Below are 25,178 nucleotides of genomic sequence, written 5' to 3'. Positions count from 1 at the left end.
CATACTTGGCTATGGTTAGCAAAGTACCTCAGTAATTCATCTGTTGCTTATTGCTCAGGAATCAGTTATCTGTGGTGAGGTGTAATATTGTTGCTAATATTTTTGCTAGGTTGTGAATTATGGGAATATTTCCATATCTGCAGAGCAGTGTACCTGTGGGTTTAGGCTATGACTGATGTTCCAACACCCACAAAAGCCTTTATGTGGATGTTCTAAGGAAATTTCAAGGAAAATTTAAAATAATAATTTATAATTAGTTTCCTTTATTGACTATTTTAAAGGAAGCTCTCTTTCTTCTTAACGGGGGTGAGGTGGAGAGAAGAAAGATGCTATCAGAACATAAGAAGAAATGACTGGGCATTAAAGGAGGCAATCACCAGCTAATCCACAAGCAAGAACATTAAGTATCTCTACTTCAAGGCAGAATTACTCATCTGGAACTATCATGAATATTAATAGCTCATAAAGTATTGTTTAGTAAGAAAGCCATTTGATTAATCTATTCATTGTTTTGCTATTTTTGCCTACTGGTGCTTTTTAAATATCAAGCACTTCATTTTAGAACAGTGTGGCCTAGTGGTTTTAATCAGAACTTTTTTGGGTTTGGTTTTTCTTTTCTTTTGGTTTGTTGATTTATTGTTTGGGGTGGTTTTCTTTTAGGTTTTTGTTTGGTTCTGTTGGTGGTGATTTGGGGTTTTTTTAGGGAAGCCTGGCTTGGGTATTTTAGTAACTCTTCTATTCTGCTTGCTTTGCTTGTTCTCACATTTGGGTAAATAAAAATTTCAAAAATCATTAGAAGAATGTAGAAGGTTTTTAGTAATTCTTTAGACATCTGGATTTCTGAAGAATATCTGACATTTCCACTGTAAAAGAAAATCTGCAGGTATAGTTTTGTACCAGATTTTATGAAAGTTCTTTGAAAATTCTGTAAATAGAGTTAATAGAAAAATAATAATTCAAATTTTGCAAAACTTGTGAGCCTTCCTCACTAGACCTTAGAGAAAAGTGCATTACATTGCTCTGTGAAGTTCTTTGTTAAATACCCTCAAATATCCATTGCATATGGTAAGGAGTAACTACCTTCAAAATATTTGCATTGCAAAGAAATATTTTGGAGAAGAAGCCCTTCTAGTTCCCTTCATTTTTCATGGTGGATTAGGTTCCAGTAAAGTTTTCTTATTTCAGGAAATTTCATTCTTAACTTAATTTTTCAAAATAATAGGACGCTTAAAAGCATTATTGCAGAATTTCTCCATAGCTTTTGAGTTTGGTATATTTTTTTTTCTTTGATATAGTGATTCCATAGTGTGAGGGTTTTATTATGTTGTATGCTTTTGCAGTTTATAACTATCCTAGTACATGTCTATTTTTGGCTAACTGGAGTATACAGTGAAGGAAATATTTTATTAAATACGTCAAAGAAAATTTGGATAAAATAATTTTTGATATTGAAATTATAGATATATTACATTTTAAATTTAAAAAAAATTGATCTTGGCATCCCAAAAGCATTTGAAAATACATTAACTTCAAAAAATATATTAAGTTTTGTGGTTTTTTAAGGCAGAGAATTCTTCTTTAACACATGTTTTAATCTTATTGGTCTACTTTGCAAGAGTTGCTAGTACATTTATTAGAAAATGGTAATTGCTTAAGTACGTTTACAAAGAACGTGGATAAAAGGATTCCATCATGAAAAATTGTTATTTTTGATTAGTACTTACCTTCATTTTCTGAAGTTAAATATTGAATGAAAGGAAATATAATATAATTTATATGTTGGTATTTTAACTCAAGAAATTAGGATTAATTCAATCCAATAGTTATAGAACTTCTTGGTATGTTTGGAGATATACATTAAAAGCTCTTTATTTTATTCTGTTGGGTTTTTAAAATTTTATTTCAATAAGTCTTAATTTCTTGTCATCAAGCATTTGCCTGGTTAGTACAGCACAGATCTCCAAGTGTTTGTAAGTAGCTTCCAGTATACTGCCACTCCTAAGAATATTTGTATGTGTCTAGAGTAAAGGAGTGTGATTTTAAGCTGCTAAAACTCAGTATAAATATTGACAACTGTTTGGGTAGGGCTGAAAGAATATCAACTACTCCACTTAAAGCTATTTTAGTGGTCTGTGATATGTGATATTGTAAACTGTGAGACTAATTGCTTCTCATCACTCCTGGCTTTCCAAATCTTCAGAAATAAACATCTCATAATTGCATATAGTATTGTTTATGTCTTCATTAAAGAATTGCATGTGAGCTGAATTCAGTAGGAATATTTATGCATGTATGGGTTGCATATATTTGATAAAATTGTCTATCATGAAATAGATGAAATTATCTGATTCCACTCCCTGTGGTGACTGCAGCCCTTATTTAGCTGGATGAATATTATCTGAGATGTAGAGATGTGACACTTAGTGAAATGGTTTAGTCTGGACTCCTCAGTGCTGGATTAAAATTGGAAATTATGATTTTATATGTCTTTTCTAATCTAAATTATTCTCTCATACCATCTACAGCTTAAAAACATCTTTGCAATTTTCCAAATGTATTATGGATGCTGTTGGATATTAAAAAGGCCCAGTCTTCTCCCCAACCCCCAACAAGAAAACCTGAACATTTTCTACCAAAGGAAATGGGTTAACAAAATATCCCTGTGCCTCTATTATATACAGAATTAAATTGTCAGTAGACTCTCAAGCTGGTTTTCTAAACACATCATGCTCACAGAGTGTCAAATCTTATCTTAAGTAGGTTAGCAAGTGATTTGTATGGAAATGCAATTTTGACTGTAGTAAAAAAGAAGGTGTCCTACAAAGGCTATGAAGCAGAGGTTTACATAGTGCAATGTTGTGTCAAAAGAGATCTTAAAAAAATAGTGAAAACCTAGAGGAGAGTACAACCACATGAGCCTTCTTTATGTAGTTATTTAGTGTAAGAATTAGGAACCTGGTTGTGTAAGATTGGTAGGGATCCAACAAGTAGAGTTTGCCACTGTCACATATAAATATTTCAAGAAAGGGTAATTTTTAAAAAATTTGTTTTGCATTATGCTTATAATTCTTTCCAACTAAGACATGTGGTAGAGATATATTTCTCAGAGGGAATTTTATTAGTGTTTTAAAACTTCCTTAGTAGTCTATTTAAGAAATATTTGATGCTAAACAAAGATTAATGTTGTGTTCCTGCTCATGAATTGTTGAGTTAATGTCTACTTTAAGTAACAACATATACATGTTAACTTTTCTGGTTTAGAACAAATGTGTATCTACTGCAGTATCTTCATTGTAAGAGTGCTTATGGAAGATTGCTAAAGAAGCAAAAGCATTTAAGTTTCTTCTAAAATATTTTTTCTTTTTAGATATTTTTTTTCCTCACAGGTGCCTCTCTTTAATATCTCTTGATAGATGCCTCACTCATAGATTTGTTTGCTTTTTTGGACCCATGTGGAATTAACATCTACAATATTCTGTTTCAGAGATACAATGAAATGTGTCCTAGATACAAGTGTTATCTTTTTTTTCTTCATTCTACACACCTCCTGTTTAGTTTATTAAGTTGTGTATGATAAGAAACCATGAAGAATTGTTCCATATTTTTCTCTGAAGCAGTTTTGTTGTGTTTGTCTGTCTTTATATTTTAAGTTCCTTAAGACATATTTTTGTAGCCATCTCTTTTCCATTCTGAAATTCCCTAGTCATTTAATAGTTGTGTGTATGGAAGACCTCCCACATCTTCAGTCATTCTTGTTGTGTTTCTCTGTTCTTTTCCAAGTTTTTCTGGAATTTTTTTTTTTTTCCAGAGGCAGGGACATAAAGCAAACAGTCAAGTTGCTCAGGCAACAGTGCCATAGGATTTCTTTTCCTGAGTACTTGTCTTTACCTCATAATTCCTTTTATTGTCATATTGCCAGGAATGAGTAGATGTTTTCCTAAAACTGCAAAGTGTGCTCTAAAGCCTGTGTGCTCAATACCTGAGAAATGCTAACTAGTGGAGAGCCTATCATTCTGTAAGCAAGGTTTGACACCTTTTAAATTTCCTTCATGCCATACTTTCCATAATGAATTAGGTATATTGAATTTGGCATGCCAGTATCATAGGTAAGGTCTTAAAGCAAATCAGCTCTTATGTTTGCTACCTAAACTACCCAGTAAGTTTTTGTCAAGACATTCTGTCCCAGAAAAACTTATCACTTTATTTTCTTTCCACTTCTCCTGGATGATGTTGAGCAATGTGAGTTTCAGTGGAGGTCCAGGTGCAACTCCACTGGTGACTTTGCTTCCTAAGCCACCTGCCAACAGATTTCCAAAGCTGGTGTCTGAGAAAGGGTAGAAAATACTGTGAGTAGGACTGTATATAGAACTGAAGAGCTAAGAGTCACAGCTCAGTCCCATCTGTTTTAGGTGGTGCTTTAACCTTTGTGCTGATCTCCTTAGATGCATGGCCCATTGACTGCTTTGGTCTTGGGGCAACATAACAGATATGCAAAGCTGAGAGCAGAATACCCACAGTCCTTGTTCTCAGAATTTGTCACTGAGCTCAACAAGAAGTCTTGGTCCTTTGCACAAACATTTGGTCTTAAGAGGAGTAGAATTCTACTCAGTGAATAACAAAAATTAGAAGGCTCTGTGCAGTCAGGTAACAGAGCCTACCTTGAGTTCTGCTTGCTTTCGTTTTCCCCTCTAAATGGAAATAGGCACTTCAGCCAGCTGATGGAGTTTTCAGAATCTCTTTCATACTAAAACAGCTTTCATTTATTCTTGTTTCTGTCTTAAAGATTTCTGTGAAGAGCTGCTTCATAACTCTAGTCTGATGATTGCAGGGAAGCATTGAATAACAGCTGCATGGACCCCTTCTTTTTATGTGGAAATATAGTAGTTCTGCTATGCTTTAGGCTTTCTAACCACATTCACAGTTCAGCTAATTTAATCCTGAATTACTATTTTAGAATACTGGCTTCTCTTTCTCCTGACAGAACTGGATGAGGAGATGGTTTTTACAAAATTTGGTTATTATAAAACTCAGGAATAGTTCAGAGATCTAAAATGTTTAGAAATTCTATCACTATTCTGGGAAAAAGCCTTGAAATTTGAAAGTGAAATGAAGGTACACAATAAATAAAATTGGCAAATTATTACATTTATAAACTGAGAGCTTCATGCATAAAACTGTGAATTACCAGGGCTGTCAACTCTCCTCTTAAAATTCCCATTTCATTATTGATTAGTTCCAGAAATACTTCATAGATTGAAGCATTTTAAGTGTTTCATTTTAGGCAACAGCAAATGTGCAGTATTGGTGTTCATCATCTGTATTTGCAATAAACAGGAGCATTAAATTTGGATCTATACTAGTAAAATTACTTGAAAATATTTATGCTGACTCCTAGCATTTAGATAAAGTGGTTTTACTTGAACTAGTCATGTGCAAATACAATAAGCATACAGAAATTGATTTTTGCATAAACTCCTGTTTTTGTTTAGACAAATTTAGCAACATATTGTACAATAAATAAGGTCAAAACCAATTATCACCCTTACTTCAATGAATTAACACTTCCGTGTTCTCTGGATAAGAAAGCTGTGTTTAACACTCATCTTTCTTTTCTGTGAAATTTCATTTCAAGAGAAAACCAGAAAACATTTTAAGGAGTAATGGACTTGATGTCTTTTTAATTATGTGTTATTCCTAATGCACATTACTGGCTCTTCTTACCCAAATACCATTTTTCTTAAGTTATTGCCATATATACTTTTGCAATATAAAGTAAAAGTATAGCTTATAACAAAATTTGTTCTCTGCCTAAATATTTGGATATTTTAACTTGTTCTTCATTATGACTTCATTGCAAAAGGATGGTTTAGATTTGCAGATGTTTTGAGATTCATTGCAACTATTCAATTGTTAATCTGAAAAACAAAATAAGGAAGCATTCTCTGATCACATTTACCTTAAGGTACTTTCAAACTTCTACAATGATGGAATTTTTGTATATGAAGTAATTTTTTTTTTGGCTTGCAAAGAGAGGGCATTTGATAATATTTGAGAAATTATATCTTTTGCTTCCCTATGCTTTAATAGATCCCTCAGAACCAAGGAATGGCAAAAACTCATTGCTTTTTGGATAATGTATAGGACAAGCACTGAATATTTATGCTGCAAGTTAATGAAAATAGTTGAGTTATCTTTGAACCAACTACTTTAGATAAAAAAGTTGAGTGCAAAACATAGTATGCATGATCTAATCCACAGAAATTTCCCGAGGAAATGTGACTTATTCTAACTAAACAAGACATTTTAGATATCTTTATACTCCACAGTGGACCCACTTTGAGCATTTGACTTGTAAGTTTTTCTGAGGTCATGTGTTATTCACTGAGACACCATAAATTTCAAATTATTTCTTTGACAGCAGCTAGAAAGTAGGTAAATTGTGATAGCACTGATGGCAAAAGTTGCTGAAGAGACAAATTACACGAGGAGGCAGTTTGAGACAGTGATGGATAGAGTGAAAGAAATTTGCTAAACAGAAAGATGTAGAAAGAGGCTGTAGATGACAGCCACTCCCTCAGAATCTGAGTCTGAAAGGCATGATCCTTGGTCATTTCTCTTGGCCAACACCAAATAACTGGGGAGTCCCTGGCAGAATTAGTTAACAATGCTTGTAAAAGAAAGGCAAGAGGCTGTGGCAGCTCTTAGGCCTCCAGTTACTTAGATCAATCTGGAGATTCATATACTCTGGAGATTTAAATCCATGCAAGCTGGGCTTTCACTAGTGCTAGATGCTGAGATTTTTACTGATATCCTCCTTTTATTATAATTTATTATTCAAGTCTTTAAATTAAGGTATTAAAAGAAGTTTGTCTCTACTTGACTTTTTGTTACTACATTATGAAATTTTAATTATCTTTGCTTGTATGCCTTGGTGTTCTGTCTCATTTGATGAAGAGAACAGAGAATGAATCATAAGTAAAGTGCAAAAATAGCTTTTGTCTGTTAAAACTTCTGTGTCGTTTATTATTAGTGCCGAACAGTGTTTAATGAACAAGACAGATAATTAAAATAAGAAAAAAGAGAAAACTAATGGTAAACAGATGTGTGTTTTTAAGTGGAAAAATTGCCTTTACTTTTGAGTCAAAGCTCCTAACTAGTGCAATGCATCAGACTAATAGTTTATTCAATTTAGATTAATTTTTTAGCTGGACATGATTGCATATTCCTCATGTTCAGGATAAAGGATGCATTTTTAGAGGTTCTGGGTAGTCTTAGATGAAACTGGAGTAAACTGAAGCTGTACTTTGAGCAAATGAAATGGTATCCAGATAGAGAACAGTATCATGCTGGGAAGCTAGACCTGTTGAACACTTGGACAGTTTGACCTCCATTTGGCTCACTTCCCGTGCCTCTACTGTGTGTTGTCACTATTACTGCTCCCTGAACTCACACTGGGATGTGGAGTCATGCTGGCAGAGTTTGTAAAACATGTAGCTGTCCCTTCAAAGCTCTTGATGAAGGCTTGAGGGATGATGTTAAGAGCTTTTCAGAAATCCATCTGGGCTTCACGGACTGGATCACCTTTGCCTTTTGCAACCCCAACCACTAGCATTAATAATTCAGATTTTTCACAGACTACATCAGAATGGGATTATTGAAGTGCAGAACATGTCAGAGGGGAATTTCAGGCATTTGTCCAAACTACTTTATTCACGTTCCATTTGTGGTCTACCTGAATCCTTGTCTGCAAAGCTGATTTCTAGCCAGCTGAATCCCTGTATTTTTCCATGGACTTACTCTGTCCCGAGTGTAAGACTTTTCATTTGTCTTGGTAGAATGTCACAGTTTTTCAGCCCGTTCCTTCTGTTTATAAAGTTCCCTCTGAGGGACAATCTTGTAGAAGTCTGCTTCCTGATCCTCTGAATTTGGTGACAGATGCAAGATTTCTGAGTGTCCATTTTGTCCTGTCAGCCAAATCACTAATGCAAACATTAAACAATATTGAAACCACTTGTAGTAAACTGACCTTTAGTCTGTGAAATGCTGACCTTTCAAGCCTGAAGGCAGCTAAGGTACTTGCAGTTCACTCATGCTATCCACACCTCCCTCAGTGGGGTTCAGCTGTGCTCTGAGTGAGTGAGTGAAAGTCTGGCTAGAGTAAATGATTTTCACTACTCTTTTATTAACCGTATTGCTCATCATTTCATAGTAGAAACCAGTTCAGGCCTAAATTCATGTGTGCAGTCTGCCAAGTGTTCCCCACACAAAGCTGTATAGGTACAGCTTTTTCACATCTCCAGGAAGTCCTCTGGTGTTAGTCCTCTTCCAGTCTGTCTTTACAGGCTGCTAATTCATTAACATTGTGTTTTTAAAAATTTTATAAAATTATAGTTCATTCTTTAGCAGTCTCTGTATCTGAATTTGCCATCACCACAGGGTGCATAATTTAAATGGATTTATTCAGAGTTTAAAAATTACCATGTAGTTTTGTCATATAACACCATTCATGAATACTTATGTGTGCAACTGTTTTAATGAAAAATATTATTTTCAACTCTAGGGCATTCTTTTTTTTTGTCATTGCTAATTTCCAGGACTGGGTGAACCTCGTGCTAGTGATGTGTTAAACATTTGCAATTCATCTTACAATGAATCATAATTGGCTTTATTCCTCATTAGAATTTCTCTGAGAATTTAGAAATTGTAGTGTATAATCCTCCCTTATGTTTATTGGTATTATAAACCTCTGAGCATGCTCCAAACTGCAATGCCTTTGTTTGGAAGTGGTCAGTCATCATGGTTTATTATTTTTATCTTAATGTTTTAAAGACATTTTAAAGAAAAGTACTATCAGTGGTTGTCGATGAATACAGCTGGTCATAAAACGTCAGTGTGAGGTGTCTTTTAGAGCTGAATTTGTCCTGAAGGTGGGAGTGTTTGTTTCATTCTTGGCTTTTTTCAACATCACCTTTTAACACTATTATTGCTTACCTAAAACTATATTTACTACATGAAATTCAATTATATCTCATTCATGTAGAACGTAAGGGCAAAGTTATGAGAGAGATATTTGTGAAGGTTAAGAAAAGACAGTCTTTAGTCAGTGGTTTAGGCTTGCTAATCAGCAGCTTTCACAACAGCTGGAGCTTTCTATGCTCCTGGAAATTAAAAGCTGTTGAAAGTATCCAAAGTAGAAACTGAATATAGTCTACTATTAAAAATTGTCTTCAATATCAGGTCTTTTGTTCATAAATTGTTTTGCTCATCCATCCCAGGTTCAGACCAAAGTGAGATTAAGGATAGATAAGCTGATTTGTAGTGACTGACTTTTTTGGCAGAATTTTAGTTTATATTTCACTGCTGATCCAGCTTGTGGAGAATATCTGGTCTTTTGTCTGCCAGATGAGTAGCAGGGGACCTAGGGAAAATCTCTCTCCCAGAAAGATGGGGGCTGAGAAAACAAATACAAATGGTGATGTCCAGTGAAGTTGGGAAAAAGTGAACGGAGTGCACAAGCTGAGGTGAACTTCTTAGTAGACAACAAACAGTTAGGTGGAAGTTGTGTAATTGAAACAAACTACATATTTTGATGTAAGCAGCCCAAGAAAGTGAGCAGAATCAGCTTGAGAAAACCAAAGAAACTGACACTTGGACTGAGTGTAGAACTTGAAATCCATGTTAAAAAATATGTTACAGTTTGCAGGGATGGGAGTGTCTGTGGAAATCAAGATGACTGAAATGTAGTTTTTATTATAAAGAAGCTTTCCGTTTTTTTGATTTAATACACATTCTGATTCAATTTTCTAAATTTTGTATAGAACTTCCAAGGGGTTTTTAATTTTCCTGGTCCTATTTCACCTTAGAAAATCCTGCCTTTATTTCATATATTTCATATATATTTCGTTTTGTTACGAAGTTGTTCATAAGTAAACTTGCTATATGTATGAGAAGATAGACATATACCAGAACTTCATCCTTTACATTTGTGCTTATATGTTTGGATTAAATGTGTAGCTATCATAATTACTACACATTTAATCCAATAATTGTTTTCCTCTGACAGCAGTGGTTTAATCTCTATCCATAAAAAAGGTGTACATTTTTCAGATTTAAAACATAGTAATCAGTATTATTTTCATATATTTGAACCACTCAAGAGTTTTTAGTTTAGTAGTCATAATGAATTAATATCTGAGATCTACATTTTTTTTAGGTTTTTTTTTTTCCTTTCAAGAAAAAAAGGTAGTCATTTTGGTAATTTGATTTGGGATATATTTTCTTTGGGTTGGTTTGGTTTTCTTCTTTTATATCACCTTAGTATAAAAACATGATGACAGGATTTTATTTTCCTTCTTCTTTATTGGAAAATACTCCATTCCAAATTAAGGTATTTTTTAGCTTAAAGCAGTGGAATTGCTGAGTTCTTCAGCTCACAGCCCAGCTAATGATTGAATATATTACTTTTCTTCCAGGGTAGTTTACTCTCCTGACTCATGATGTTAGTGTTGCCACCATAAACTACCTCTGGCCAGGCAATTTTGTATTGATGAGTGCTAAAACAATATTATCACTCTATGCTTGTCTGGTGTTTTCTTCCTTGGGCTATTGGCCACTATCAGTTACAGGATACTTTTGTTCTGACCACATGGATTTATTTATCTGATTACGGTGGCTTTATTATAAAGCTGTGTTACTGCAATAGATTGTGGACTGTGCTTCAAGAGCTGTGGATTCTTCTTGATGTTCCAAATTCAGACTACATTTGGAACTTATACTGCAAACTTTATGTGTTATGTGTCCCATTGTGCTTGTGTCCCAGCTTTGTGTGTATATCCCATTCCACCACATCCTCTTTCCTTTTGTCATTAGTCTGCAATCATTCTTTGTGAAAAGTGTTATCAAGAAGAAGCATTTTTCCATATCAGGAATTTATAACAGATGTTGAATAGGAATTACTATATTTCAGAAGATGTATCTTCTCATATCTGAAGCCTGATGTGATGGCTCAGCACCATAAGTCCAGATTTTGAGGGATTGTCAAGAAAAGAGTGATCTGGAGTAGGGGGAAGTGAGACTAAGTTTGATTTTCTAAAACTTTGTGAAAACTTTATTTTAAAGTTTAAATCTACATCTGCAATATGCATTGGCATGCTCTGTGAATGACTGAAAAGATAAACTGTGAAACTGTGCATTCTTGGATGGGATGGTGGGAAAGCTCATATTTCAGCTAAGGAAGTGTTCTAGAGATGACAGGACTTGACACTGTAGACAGCTGAATGCTGTTCCAGGTCCTGTCAAAAAGCTGTGCAGGAAAATCTAAAAAGAGTGATCTAATAGGTGGTTTCTAGAATCTTTGTTTTATAAAGGTTTTAAAGTCATGGTGACACATGGTGACCAGGTCCATAGAAGAAGACTTCTACAGGATATAGGTGGAGAGACATAATTGCAAATATTGTCATGTATTTTATACACCCATTGAAAAGTTTGAATAGTTTCTAGTATCAATTTATATTGGCTAACATTTATATTTGTGATTGGTGTTTTGAAAACAAATTTTTTCTTAGCTTGGAACAAACTGAAAATTCAGTAGCAATAGAAGAAAATCTGGCTAATATACTTGTATTTATTTGTATGTGCTCCTCCTATTCTGACAGCAAGTTATACTCTGGTAGTATCTTCTAAAGGGTGTATTACTGCCTAGATTAAGATTTAAATCTGAACAAAATATCTGAGATAAATTGTTGGGTGAAAAATAAAGTGCTCACTGTCCTGTTCTCCCTGTTGTCCAGACTAGCGTGCTTACCAGAACACTGGAGCTCCCACCTTGCCATGCAGGAGGAGATGTGCATTTGGGAACAGGCACATCTTGCCCAGAATTCAGACAGGAAGGGTGCATACCTGCAAACTCTAATGGGTTAGCACACCAAGTGGTGCTGCCAAGCTCTAGGTAGGCAGAGCTGTGAAGCCTCCTCCCCTCCCTTGTCCAGTGATGAAGCCAAGTCAGTTCCAGATGTGACAAAAGCCAGCTGATGCTCGCTGCAGTATCTGGAGCTACTGCATAAATAGTACATCTCAATGTATTTAGGAAGGGACTAGAAGAACTAACAAGATCAGTGGATGTAAATAGTAAGGTAGAAAAACAAAAGGGGAAGTAGGACAGGGGAGAAATAAAAGATGAGAATAAGAAGAGATGAAATGAAGGGGTGGGGGGCGGGAAAGAAAAAAGCACAGACTAATCTAAACACACCTGACATTCTGTATAGCTGGAAAAGCAGCTAGAAGAAAAAGCAAAGATTTATTAACAGTTTTTAAATTAAAGTAAATGAGAGAAGTTGTCAAAATACTGATTTTACATATAGCAATCTTGTGTGGTTGTTTTCATGTACAAATATGTGTGATTATTGATTTGCAGATAAATCCTGAGGTCACTGCCTGTCAACCTCCTGGTTTTCTTTCTATCAAGTATAATTTTCATATGTTCTTTCTTTTTTTACCTGAAGAGAGACCTTTTTTGAAGCTATTAGTGAAAAACAATCTTTTTGTCTTTTGAATGGAACAGATGACATGAAATTATAAGCAGTTTTTAAATATTTCTATGGGGAGAAGTATTCTGGTTTTAAGAGTTTTATGCACCGTGATGAATTCCACTTTAGCTGGACTATTTAGAAGCCTTGCTTAGGCTGCTCACAGCTGCAAGTACATCCCAATTTTGGAAATCTGTATCTTGATCTGGCCTCATTGCATTTCTTTCTCGCTATTCTGTCAAGATTTTGTTACCAGTCATTACATATTCTGGTACACCAGAGTAACATTCAGTGTTCTTTTCAGCAGAATGATCTCTTTGTAGTACTTGTTTCTGTCTACATCATTCCAAAACTGAAACATAAGATACTAAATTTATAAATTATCCAAAACTCAAATTAATAAATGCAAGGGCATGAATAATTTTTTTGAAACAAACCAGACCACACTGGTATTTAACTGAAGGAACATAAAAAAATAAGGAAAATGAAGACCTTTTCCTGAACAATTTCTCCCTTACTAACTAAATATAATCATAATTTCAAGACAGTGATATCTGTGCAATCAGATATATGCCTATGATGCAAGATCAATGGCACACCCAGCTTAGGGTTTAAAGTTAATGAATGTATTTACAGTGACTGTAGAGAGTTGTCATATATTTTTTTCCTTTTTTTCATCTGATTGGTCACTACAGTAGTCAGCAAATCCAGAAGAAAAATTGTTAAAATATGTTTTAAAATATGCATTTTTGGTGAAGATATTTTCTAGTGCACAGAAATATGTCCCAGAGGAGTTGGTGAAATGCACAGAAACTGACAGCATGCACAGAAGTATCAAATTGAAGCTTTTCAGAAACTTGGTCATGTGCATAAGTTGGTGTTGATGTGATGTTATCAGCAAAACTAGAGAGGTGTTTTGGAAATGGTGCATTACATTTGGCAAAAATGAGCAATGCTTCTCCTCAAAAAGAAAAAGGATATGTCATGTTAGTAACGAAATGGAAAAATTTATTCAACCTAATTAACTTTCAAAATTTTTTCAATTAGTATCATTTTATATGCCTTTCTCACTCTCTTCTGCATTTTTTTTCCTCTTTTGAACATCTTAAATACCTTTCTCATCACTGTTGCAAAGACTCAGCACAGTAATTTTGGAAGATTTAAAGTTCAGCTATGTGCACCTAAAAATACTAACTTCAGAAAATTAAGCACTGAGATGCCCCAAAAAGTGCTGAGACTAAATTTAACTTCCCATCCATGTTGCATCAATACCTGATATGCTTTCTGCTGTTATTTTTTTTTAAATGACACAGTCCAATTCTGAAATGGTTGTTATTAAAAATGCACTAGCATAGCAAGAATTATTTTTCAATTTTAAAAAAAATATCTGAAGCTCAAACACAGGCAGTATTTTTTAGTGACAATGCCAGTGTTGTTGTGGAGAGTCATTCTCCATACTCTGAACAAAGACATGAATTCTGTGTTGAATTTACAAGGGATATAAGTGTAAAGTGTTGAACCCTAAATGAGAAAATTTATTGCAAGTCCGTGAGGTTTTTTAAGTTCTAATATATCTTATTTGAAATATACATGCTAATACTGCTCTATGATCCGCTAGATTTTTGTTTTTGCTTTACTTGTGCACAGGGCATTTTTAACATATATTCTCCCCTTATATTAAAATTAAAAAAAAAATGCACTTTTTTAGTGCATTTTAAAAAAGTAGCTATTGCTGCAAGAACAGCTGTGTTTAAGAAAATGTGTTAGAAAATGTTGAAATGCTGTGGATGCACAGTCATTATTCATGTGTGTCTACAGATGTGATCATCACTGTCGATGTGATATCACATATCAGGACAGGTATGATTGGAATTTGTTGTTTGGCATATTTTCTTAAACAGTAATGTATCATTTTACTTGAGAGAATTTATCATATTTTCTGGACTGTTTTGGTTTCTGTTATTTTGTAAATATTTTTATGTACAAGTGTTTTAACTATATCTTACTAATCTTAAGTGTAGACTTTAAAATGGGATCTAAGACTGAAAATGGGAATAGGTTAACCGAAAATTATTACTTCATTTACTCAGAGAATCTTTTTTAAACATAATTTATAATTAACTTTTGCAGCAACTTTATAGACTAGAAATATATTGTTGTCTAAGTTGGAATATTAAATCTATAAAAGTTGCAAGTTTATATACACATAAACCTAGGATGCCACATCTGACTACTTTCAGATCAGCAATTCCAGTAACACACATCAAATCGAATTTTAACCCGTCACAATAGCTTTGAAATTTCCCTTAGGATTCACTGAATGGTGCATGAAATCAGTTACAGAGCATACTGAGAGGATATGTTAAGGTTGGGCAGGCAGTTTCAGTCCACTGAGATGATAGCAGAGACAGGAGGGAGAGAGACTTAATATTTGCCACTTCGATTACTGTCTCTTCAAGAGACTTAAATGCATAAAAGCTGGAATTCCATTCTTCTTCATGGAGAGAAAGAACTAGTCTGTCAGTCAGGGTATGCAAAGTTTGGATTGTTTTGCTTATGCCTAATAAATGGCCTGTGAGAAACAGGCTCTCAGCATTACGGGAGTACATTGCTGATTTCCCTTGCCATGGAAGGCATTGAAGCTGTACAGATCAGGAGTTGACTTTCTTGGCCTGGTTTTTCCCTTAGGCTTCCAAAGTTCTCATAACAATTGAATCCAACTTCACAGGGCTCTCAAAACAACATAGTCTGTAGGGTAGACTCTTTATCCACACTGTTGTAAATATCCTTAACAAATGCAGTGGTGATACTTTTCAAAACATGCTCAGGATTCCTGTAATAAAGATACAAGAATATAGGGCAAGAACTGATACATATGGATTTTGTGCACTTTTGTGCAAAACACAGGGTCCTGAGGAGGAGTTTGAGTCAGTGGGCATAAATTAAATTCCTTAAAGTAAAAATTAAATTTAAAACACATGTCTAATGAGCTCAGAAATTTTGTTTTAGCTTAATCAGTTTATGAATTTGAAATTCACAAAAGGTGATACTTGCTGATTTTAATAATGATTGCCATTAATAATATTTTTTTAAAGTTAAAATGCATAATGTGTGACCAAAGATATTCAGAGGAAATACTATTAAAATCAATTAAAAATATCAGGGGGATAAAATTATTTTCAAGAGAAAATACACACTAATTATTAATTCAACTGCATTGCAGTTGATTTACTTGTTTCATTAAAAATGTTAAATTACCTCAAATTACGTTCACTTAATTTACTAAATGAACTAACAGTTATAGCTTTCTTTCTGCAAAGGAAAGTTTGAAATCCAATTTCCTGGGTGATTTCCATGTAGAATTAAGAAATATGCCTTAACACTATAAAACCAACTGTACAAGTCCCAGGTCCAGCCATTCCAATGCTTTGTTTCAACCATGAACTTGAGTTTATGTTTAGAGAAGTGTAATAATAATATCATTATAATTTCTCCCAAGTGTTTGTGTGATCAGCCGATGTAATCTTCTGGAGTCAAGAGTAACCTCTGGAAAAGATTTTTTTTTCAGATATATCACTTCCAACTACTGTCCTTCATTTTGAACCTGGCCTCTCAGTTATTTAGATGACTTTCCCGTGTTAAAAGAAACAATGAGCCATTGTGCTGTCATGGAAATGCTTTTCCAGCATTTCCATGACATTTATGATTTTGCTGAATTCTATCAAAGCTCTCTTCACCATTAGTATTTTTAAAATAAAAATTCAGGCCTTTCTGATTTTTTAAAATATTTATTTAAACTGCTCCATGCCTTGATCACTCTTATCTTTTCTCTGAGCTTTTACCTACTATGCAGAGTACACAGAGCTGCATATGGTATTCATGCCTACAAATGATGGAGAAAGATTATTTTGGGTTTTGTTTGCTTTTAGTTACTTTACAAAGAATTCCTAATCATTGATTTGAATTTTTCTCTGCTGGAGGGGACAGAGTTGATGAAACTGCTTGTCATCACTTCACTGTTTCTCTCTTGACAAATGAACTTGCAGCCCATTAATCCAAAAGTCTTTCAGCTACTTCTTAGACTCACAGTCTACAGTCATTCCTCTTCTTCAAAGAACCATTAAATAACAGACTTTGCTTCAATGGTAAGCACTAAGTGCACGCATCAATAAACTTCTCATAAATATAATGATCTATAATTTATTTAGCAATTTTATATATTTCAATCTTTTTAAAAGAATTTTATTTCAAGATATTTGCTTCTCTAGTCATTTTTGGTCCTAAAAATTGAAGATGGAAGCTGTTTCAGTAATAAGAGTTTGATGCTAAATTCACTGAAACAAGAGGTCAGCTGATATATTCTGCATTATCCTTTATGCTTTTAAAGCAGGAAGCACTCAATGTTTCTAGATATTTGAATAAAAAATACTGTCTTATTGTGAGAGGAAACAGAAACCTTGTGCTTCACATTTGTCTTTCAGAGAAGCTTTAAATTCTCCCATAAAGTAAATGTTTCCTAGGATGCCATACCAATCCCTGTCTATTAATTTCTTTGGCTAGTACTATAAATAAATGCGGAAATTATTGTGTTTCCTTTCCTGTTTCCTGATATTTTTTTTCATGGAATTGGTTTCTACAGGACTTCCTAAAAGCAGGAGCTATTACAATATTATATTTTCAACAAAAAAATGTTTTTCAAGTCTCTTGTTAGTGACGACAAAAGACAAATAAGTGATAATTATAACATTAAGAGCTTTCAACTTTTTGTAACAACACTACCCTGAATTTCAATCCAAGCTCTGCAGCTAAAACACTGAGTCATGAAAACGTTATTTATGCTTTTCTGTTTGTTTGTTTGTTTTTAGGGGTTTTTGTTGTTGTTGTTTTGTTTTTAGGAGTTTTTTTTGGCATGTTTGTGTGTGTGCTTTTAAATGGATTTTGGGAACAGAAAGACTTACTAGCTGGCATAAGATCTTACGGAACAGGCACTCATGAACCATGTTCTGTTGCTTTTCATACTGAAACATTCTACTAAATATGTGAATAATATGTTTACAACAAGTTCAAAGCAGAATATACAGCAGATAATGACAAAATTAGTCATGCTAATGGTGATGTGTGCTGATTTTAAAATTGCTGTAAAAGAACAGCAAAATGACACTGATGAAAAAGCTTTTGTTACATCATTTTAAGGAAAGTGGGATCAATGCCAGAAGAGTAAAAGGCACATTAACTAGTTGCATTTCACCTAATTCAAGCTACTAAGTAATGTTATACATCAAGTACAGAGCTTACTGTAGTTCATAGACAAAAGGCTTTTTGCTTGCTTTTAAAAGTTGGGGTTTTTTTAAATTAGTTTTGAAATAGGCAAACAAAATAAATACAAGCTTGATGTGGTCTTAATTTTAAATAGTGGGTACCACTTGGTATAATGTTCATTAGTTTAGACTTGGAAGAGTTTTTTTGGCTGCCTTGAATAAATACACAGAACTTATGGAAACAAATGAGAAGGTTCAAATTGCACATTTGTTAATAGTATTAAATTAACCAAGGCAGTCTACAATTGAGTAAGAACTTCCTCCCTTTAACAACATGATAAATTATAAAGTGATTCAGAGACTAGAAATGTACCATCTTCTCATACTTTTTAGCTTTTAAAACCCTTTTTTTTCAGAGTGATATTGTGGTTTTTCTTTACTAATCCTGAGACAATAAGGAGCTATTTAGCCTCAATAAATTTCATATACTTCATTGTTTCTCTTCCTAGTAGCCTGACTTGGTCTTCTAAGACCACAAATGCCTTTTATGATTGCGTACAATCCCCTACAGGCCATTTGGGCCATCAAAGGAGTTGGAGATTGGATTTTTTCATGTATAGTGAAAGAAGTGAAATAGCCCTGCTTTTGCTATTTATTCTTTAACTTCTTCAGAAAACTTAAATCCAAGTATAACAACTCTTTCCCTAAAAGTACTAAATTTAGACCATCAAAATTTCCAATTAAAATAACATGTTCCATGTTATGCACATCTACCCAATGTACTTAGGATTAAAAAAAGAGAATTGTTGGTCAAAGCACTGTACAGCTGTCACTATCTTTTTTTTTTTTCTAACAGAGCCCTACTGCCCCACTCTGTTTAAAAAGTGCAATGATATGATTTTATCTGTTAACTTACAAGAATATTGGTAAAACTTAACTCATACTTAGAATGACAACCCAAGATGTATGACTCTTGAAAACAACAATGCTTAAAATAAGGTTCCATTATTTGTTTATCTGTATTGGTGTTGGAATATTTTTGCAACATGTCAGCTTTGAAAACTGCTTTTTCCCACCTTTCTCAGTTTAATGACTACATTCTGGTCGAACTGAGAAAATTCAAGCCCTGACATTCTAATCCAATTGATCAGCATTTGCAGTATTTCTTGATTGAGTTGAAGTGATGTCATTTTGCATGTGATTTTGAAGATATTTTTGAAAGATATCAGAAATATATTTATAATTAGAAAACACTTAGAAAATTATAATAGACAAACTATTTACAATTTTATCTAATTTTAACCGAAGGACAGACAAGAGTAGGTTTATAGCATAGATTGTAGATAAATAGAAGCAATGGAAAAAAAAAGTGCTTTCATAATTTTCAGTAAAGCACTTGGGACGTTTGCATGTTAGATTCTGTTTAATCAGATAAAATTGTGGGAGTTAGTAGTGGTAAAATGAATGAGTTGGATGAAGGGGGGATGATATGGGTTCAATGAAACAGGAAAATACCAGTTTGAGGAGTTATTATTGAAGCTCTCTAAAGACCATCTAGGAAGCAAACTTTTTTAAAGATTGGCATTGGATAACCTTAAAGCCTGGCACAGTAAAAGTGATATGAAAATTAATGTTACAACGTACAAGCTCTTATACTTGGTTAAGAGTAAGAAATTATACTTGAAGATAATATAGTCTGTACTTTCCAGTAGACTCTGAGGAACCAGATGGGATCTGTGTGAAAATGGCAATTGCATTGTACAGAAGTATTGACTGAAGTCTTTCAGGAAAAGACATGGATTTGTTGATAAATTCCACTTCATTAATCCTAAATATTGTGTAAAGTTTTTTTTCATGTGTTTTAAAGGATAAATTCAAACTGGATCAAATACTGTGATAACTTGAGTAATAAAAACAAGGTGGAGAGAGCCAGAAGAACTTGGCTTAGGGTCATAAAGCAGGATGGAGGGTAGGGGAGTTGGCAGAATGACTTCAGCAGCCAGGGAACTTACCAAACCCTTTCAACTGTCTCTCAACCAGTGCAGGAATGTCTCATATTTAAATTACTAGTTTTGATTTGGTTTACTTGTGTGGGTTGGTTGGTTAGTTGGTTGGTTTTGTATTTCCTTTCTTGTTTCATATCTTTTATATTTTTGAGCCTTTTCAGTAAGTTTTCCTTTTCCCTGGTCAAAGTTCTAAAATGTCTTCCCAATAGTTAATATTTATTCTGCTTTCACTTCTTTTGTCCTATTTTATAATAGCTTTTTTAATTTCCAACCAGATATTTTTAGACAGTTGTCTGTTGTTTTTGTCTCCTAACTATACTTCTAGCTTTTATTTAAATATTTGGGTTGCTTTGGTTTAGGTTTTTTGTTTGCATTTCTCCCCTTTATCTGAAAGAGTGTTTCCAGTAACTTTTATAATTAAGAACCAGGGATGCGTGTCAGATTGATATTGCATCTGGAGGAGTTACAAACAAACTCATTAATATGGTACACCATAGCACAGGATCCATGTTTCTAAAAATAGCAAGCTATAAAACATAGTCTCTGCTGGCTACTTATAATATTACTGCTCTGTAACCAACAATGCCCATATTTACTTTTTTGTGTGCTGATGGTGTCAGTAAACAGAATTAATTTCACTTCCAGTTTTTCTAAAGCTTTACTCTGCTTTTCATTGAATGTTAAATAAGCAAAACGTGTGTGACTAAACTTCAAACAGTTATTGCTGATCTACAAAGGCAACATGGAGGGAAAGCTAGAAGTCATCCTAGTCAGGAATTTCTCTTAATGACACAACTTCAGTACCTGTGCAAAAAATATTTGCTCTCAGAACCACATATATTTCTTTCAAGGGGAAAAGAAGAGATGGTAAATGCATCATTTAATTCCTGGGCCAATGTTTTATATTTCCAAAGGAATGTCACAGTGCCTGAACTGTGAGACAAGTGCTGTCCTGTGCACCTGGCAGGTTTTTGCACACACCACACCCCTTCCACCCCCAGCAGTATTTGCCTCTTTCACTGTGGTTGCAGGAAGTTAATGGGCAGCAATTTTCAGGGACTTACCTGCCAAAGATTTTGCAGCAGGTGCTGCCCCCTAACCTTGGGGCTTTTTGGGTTGGGCAGTAACTTCCCCCCCCCCCCCCAATAAGGAGAAAATATGTGTAATAGTTTTGTCTCAAGAAAATAAGAAAAGCTATAATGTAACTTATATGTGTTTTTCCTATTAAATAATAATATAAATATACATAATTGTATAGTTTTTTGAAGGCTTTTACATAAATGTTCACTATTTTACAGGAAAGAAGTGATTCTCAGGCATTTATTAAAATAGGGTTTTTTCATAACTTTTAAAAAATAGATAACATCAGTGCATTGAATAGTTCAAGGTAGTACAACTGTTTCTTCATTTATTTAAATTCTGCATTTGGCCCTTTTGTTACCATAGTCATGAGATAAAAAATTGCAAATAATAAGACAATATATTATATTGAAGACTGAGAATTTTTGTAGAAATTCTTTGGGAGTTTTCTTTGGCAAAATTAGTGTTGTGGTCCTATATTATAGTTGCTGTTTTTGTTGCTATTATCATATTATCTTAATTATTGTTTATAATAAGGCTATCATTAATGTTAAAACCAAGACAGTTTAAAAAAAAACATTTGAAGTCTTGGTGTCAGTAAAATAATAGCCTCTCAATTTTGATTTCAGAAAATCATCTTTGCCTATGTAGGAAATGTTAAACTTTATATTTGACAGACACTGTCTTTTCAAGTGTCATGCCCTAATTAAAATTATAGACATCTGTAACAATGACTGGCCTCATTTATGTAGGAATCCATGGTAATACTGAAGTTGATTGAAAAAAAAGACTTTAAAATCTTATAGAATGTAAATTGCCTGTGTCAGTTCATCGTGTGAAGGTTAGCAGTTTTCATAGATGGCCCTTTAAAACCAGCTGATTTCATGATTCCTCCTTCATGCCTTTCCTAAATTGAATAGTGAATTTGAAATATAGAGATAATATAAATTTGTAAATGAAATATCAGATTACTTACTTCACTTTTGAGATCTTTGCATAATGAGCTGAGTCAAGAAGCAAAATATGTGTACTATTAGTTGGCTACCAGAAGTTCTGAATCATTCAGTAGCCATGCAGCTATGTCTCACTATCTGATAGTGTCAGTGAAGAGCCATCTCTTGTAACATCAAACATGAAGTATTTCTGAGGATGCAGTGTATTTTAAAAAGTACAGTAAACAGCAGAAGAATCAATTTAATTTAATTGGTATGTTTCATTTTCCTTAGTGTAAGGCATTGTGTCAGGTAATGCATCTAGTTAAAAAAGGTCAGCCTCATTTGGGCATGTCTGGTGGGCACTATCACTCACATTTGAGTCATAGAGCACATTCCTTCTGAAAGAGGAAAGAACCAGGGGGCCTCTCTTTAGAACTATGTATAAAATTATTATAAATGTGATTATTTGATCACATTTATAAAGAATTTAATTTTAAAGAATTTAATATTGAACAGCTATCCTTACTTTCATGTGTTCTAATGCTTGCGCTTGTAGAGGGGGTTTGGAAGGAGGGCAGGGACAAGTGTTAATTACAAAGTATTGGTTGTATGAGGCTGAAATGAACCCATAGAAGATCTTAGCTTCCTTACAAGTTCCTTCTTTCCTATAATGAAGGAGTTAATGTCTCTTGTATGAAAGTATTTTCATCATTAAAAAAAAAAAATAGACCTATGATGCCTTTTGTAGTTTACTTGAAGAATGAAAGATAAAAAACAGATTTTTCATGCTTTAGCAGCTGAGTGGAAAAAAATTTATTTGAATGATCTTCAGTTCCTATGTATTTCTTTTTTCTAATATGACAAAATCCTTATAAATATAGAATTTGAGTAAGTTATGTTTAGTCAAGTTCACCACAGGTGAAAAGCTAACTCTCAGCTGATCCGCCTGTAACTTAAAGCAATTACACAAGAGGGAAGTGTATGCAGTGTTTAATCAGTTTGATGTGTATCACTCCTCTTTTTGCAAGTGTCCAAATGAGTTCTGGAACACAGAAGTGAAATGGCCTTCTGTTAAAATTGGATCTACTTAGTAAATAGATGAACAGGGAAAGTTTCAACGTCTGGACTCCTATCGCTTACGTCTGAATTTTTTAAAGATTTTTTAAAATATTGACTAATGAGGAATAGCTAGTTAGCCTGAAAATACAGAATAAATGTTCTGACTAGTCCACCGTGCCTGCCTTAACTGTCAGATAACTTCCAGTGTCTGACTTGGATATGCAGTCATGTGTAATCCAGTCCTACCTCTGGAATTCACTTTCATGTTCAATGCTGCTTCTTACAGGCTGATACTTGTCAGTCAATTTAATTGAAATGTCACGCTGACCTTTATATGAAATACGCTGAACTTATTGGGGTTTTTGGAAGCTCTTTTTACTTTTGTTCCAGTTAAAGTTCTTAAATTGCCAGTATACAAAAAGTTCATGTTAATTAGGCCCGTGAAACTGCCTGCTCATTGATCTTACAAACAATGCTTTTTTTTTTTGCAGATGTAGTTCAGCTGAATCTGCCTGAAGATCAAAAAATAAGCACCACTGCAGCAACAGTGGGACAGAGTGCTGTCCTAAGTTGTGCCATCCAGGGAACCCTGAGACCTCCCATCATCTGGAAGAGGAACAATGTCATTCTGAACAGCTTAGATTTGGAAGATATCAGTGTAAGTAACAGAAAGTTCTATTTAACAGCTTTTTATCAAAACCTCTCATAAATAATAGAAAAGTGATGCATAACTAGCTACATACTCCTGATGTTACAAAGGAAAGAAATGGAAATGATACGTGACAAACTCTGCCTGTTTTTGTTTGCTGTGTATTTGAAGCCCTGTTAAATATAGAGAAAATATGTTTCACAGAGCAATCATTTAAAAAATAAATATAACAATAAAAGAACATGAGGGCTAAATTGCAGCCCAAAATACAGTCAGCATTATACATTCAGGATTGTACAGTCTTCACATTTTTAGAAGAAAGGAGAAATCTGTGACACAAACATTTCCCTGTACAAACAGATCATAATAATAGTTTTCTTTTATAATAGTTCAATAGAAATCTATTTTTTCCCCAATAAGTATTTCATAATAAAATTAGTTGTTTTGCCCATTCCTCCAAATATTCAGCAGTGTATATGGCACCTCTCAAAGAATGAAAAACAGAATATTTGTATAATTTGTAAAGCTTTTTGTTTCTGGAAAGCAAGTGTTTGCTACCTAACATGGCCATGACCTAAAAATACAGAGGAAAATAGAAAGCTAGTATTAGAATTCTATCCTCATGCATGACTAAAAATGGGCTTTCATCTGTATTTTGTAGGCTTCAGGGTATGCTTTCTTTGTTTTGGCCATTTTGTATTAGCAAAGTTCAAAATGTGGACAAATTGTTACTTTGGGAGTTGTGCTGTCTGTCTAGCCCAAGTGAGTCTGAAATCACCTGAACTGTTATATGTGTGGAATATTGCTACAATGAAATATCTAGTTTGTCTATTTTTATTTCTTTTTTTTTATGAATGTTTTATTTTTAAGGTGAAAATTGTTCCCACACATCATCTCTCTTTTATGTCTGGTTTTGTTAGTTCTGATAGTAAACTGAGCTTCCTCAGTGTGGTGGTTTGTAAAATAATGGACAATTTCAAAGCTCAAAAGCTCATCTTGCTTGAGTGATGGTTTTAAGTCCCTTGAGAGGCTTAGGATAATCCCAACATAATCTGAAAAGTTCTCTGTTAAATAATAATTGCTTTTGTTAGTTTGATAATAATCACATGGCTTACATTGAAATGTGTCTTGCCCACGTCCACAAGATCCCGTCTACAATATTTGTTATGTTCAAAACCATTATTTGGAGTTCTTACTAATCAATTCTAAGTGTAATAGCTGGCATGAGCTGTTGATAGAAAAAGAAAGATGCATCTGTACACACAGAAATAAAAGGGAAATGATGAATGGAAATGATGAAGCTAACAGCTCAGCTGAAGACTGAAAGGTCCTGCTGGCTTTTTTGCAGACATGAAAAGAGTAAGTGATTTCTAAGCTGGATGCATACATTTTTGAGTATGAAAAAAGCCAAACAAAAACCAAAACAAACAAAAAAATAAGCAGAGAAAGTTCTTGTGCTGGGTGCAGGTGCCTAGGAATTGGCAGCAGGGCCCACAAGTGTGGCCTCTCAGGGAAAAGGATGGGATGTCACATGCTGTATGCAGCCATTCCCAAGGGACCATCAGCAGGGCACACCCATGGCACCTCCGAAAGAACATTCAGAAAAGGGCGTAAAAAAAGAGGGAGAGAGATAAGAGAACAAAAAAGAGCAAGAAACAGCAGAGGTA

General features: G+C 34.0%; 1 protein-coding gene and 1 long non-coding RNA gene across 2 annotated transcripts in view; one reads left to right on the top strand and one right to left on the bottom strand.

Moving 5' to 3' along the window:
- FSTL5 (follistatin like 5) overlaps nt 1-25,178 on the top strand; it is a 243,965-nt gene that overhangs the window by 134,601 nt on the left and 84,186 nt on the right. Inside the window, exon 6 of the mRNA XM_050974227.1 lies at nt 23,354-23,520. Coding sequence (XP_050830184.1) covers nt 23,354-23,520 — 167 coding nt within the window. The remainder of the gene's footprint in view (nt 1-23,353; nt 23,521-25,178) is intronic.
- Nucleotides 1-25,178, bottom strand: part of LOC127059594 (uncharacterized) — an 876,248-nt gene that overhangs the window by 791,233 nt on the left and 59,837 nt on the right. The window lies entirely within an intron of this gene.

Source organism: Serinus canaria, chromosome 4 (assembly GCF_022539315.1).
Source record: "Serinus canaria isolate serCan28SL12 chromosome 4, serCan2020, whole genome shotgun sequence".
Lineage (NCBI taxonomy): Eukaryota > Metazoa > Chordata > Aves > Passeriformes > Fringillidae > Serinus > Serinus canaria.
The sequence above is the reverse complement of the archived record's forward strand: the minus strand, read 5'-3'. Positions and strand labels throughout refer to the sequence as shown.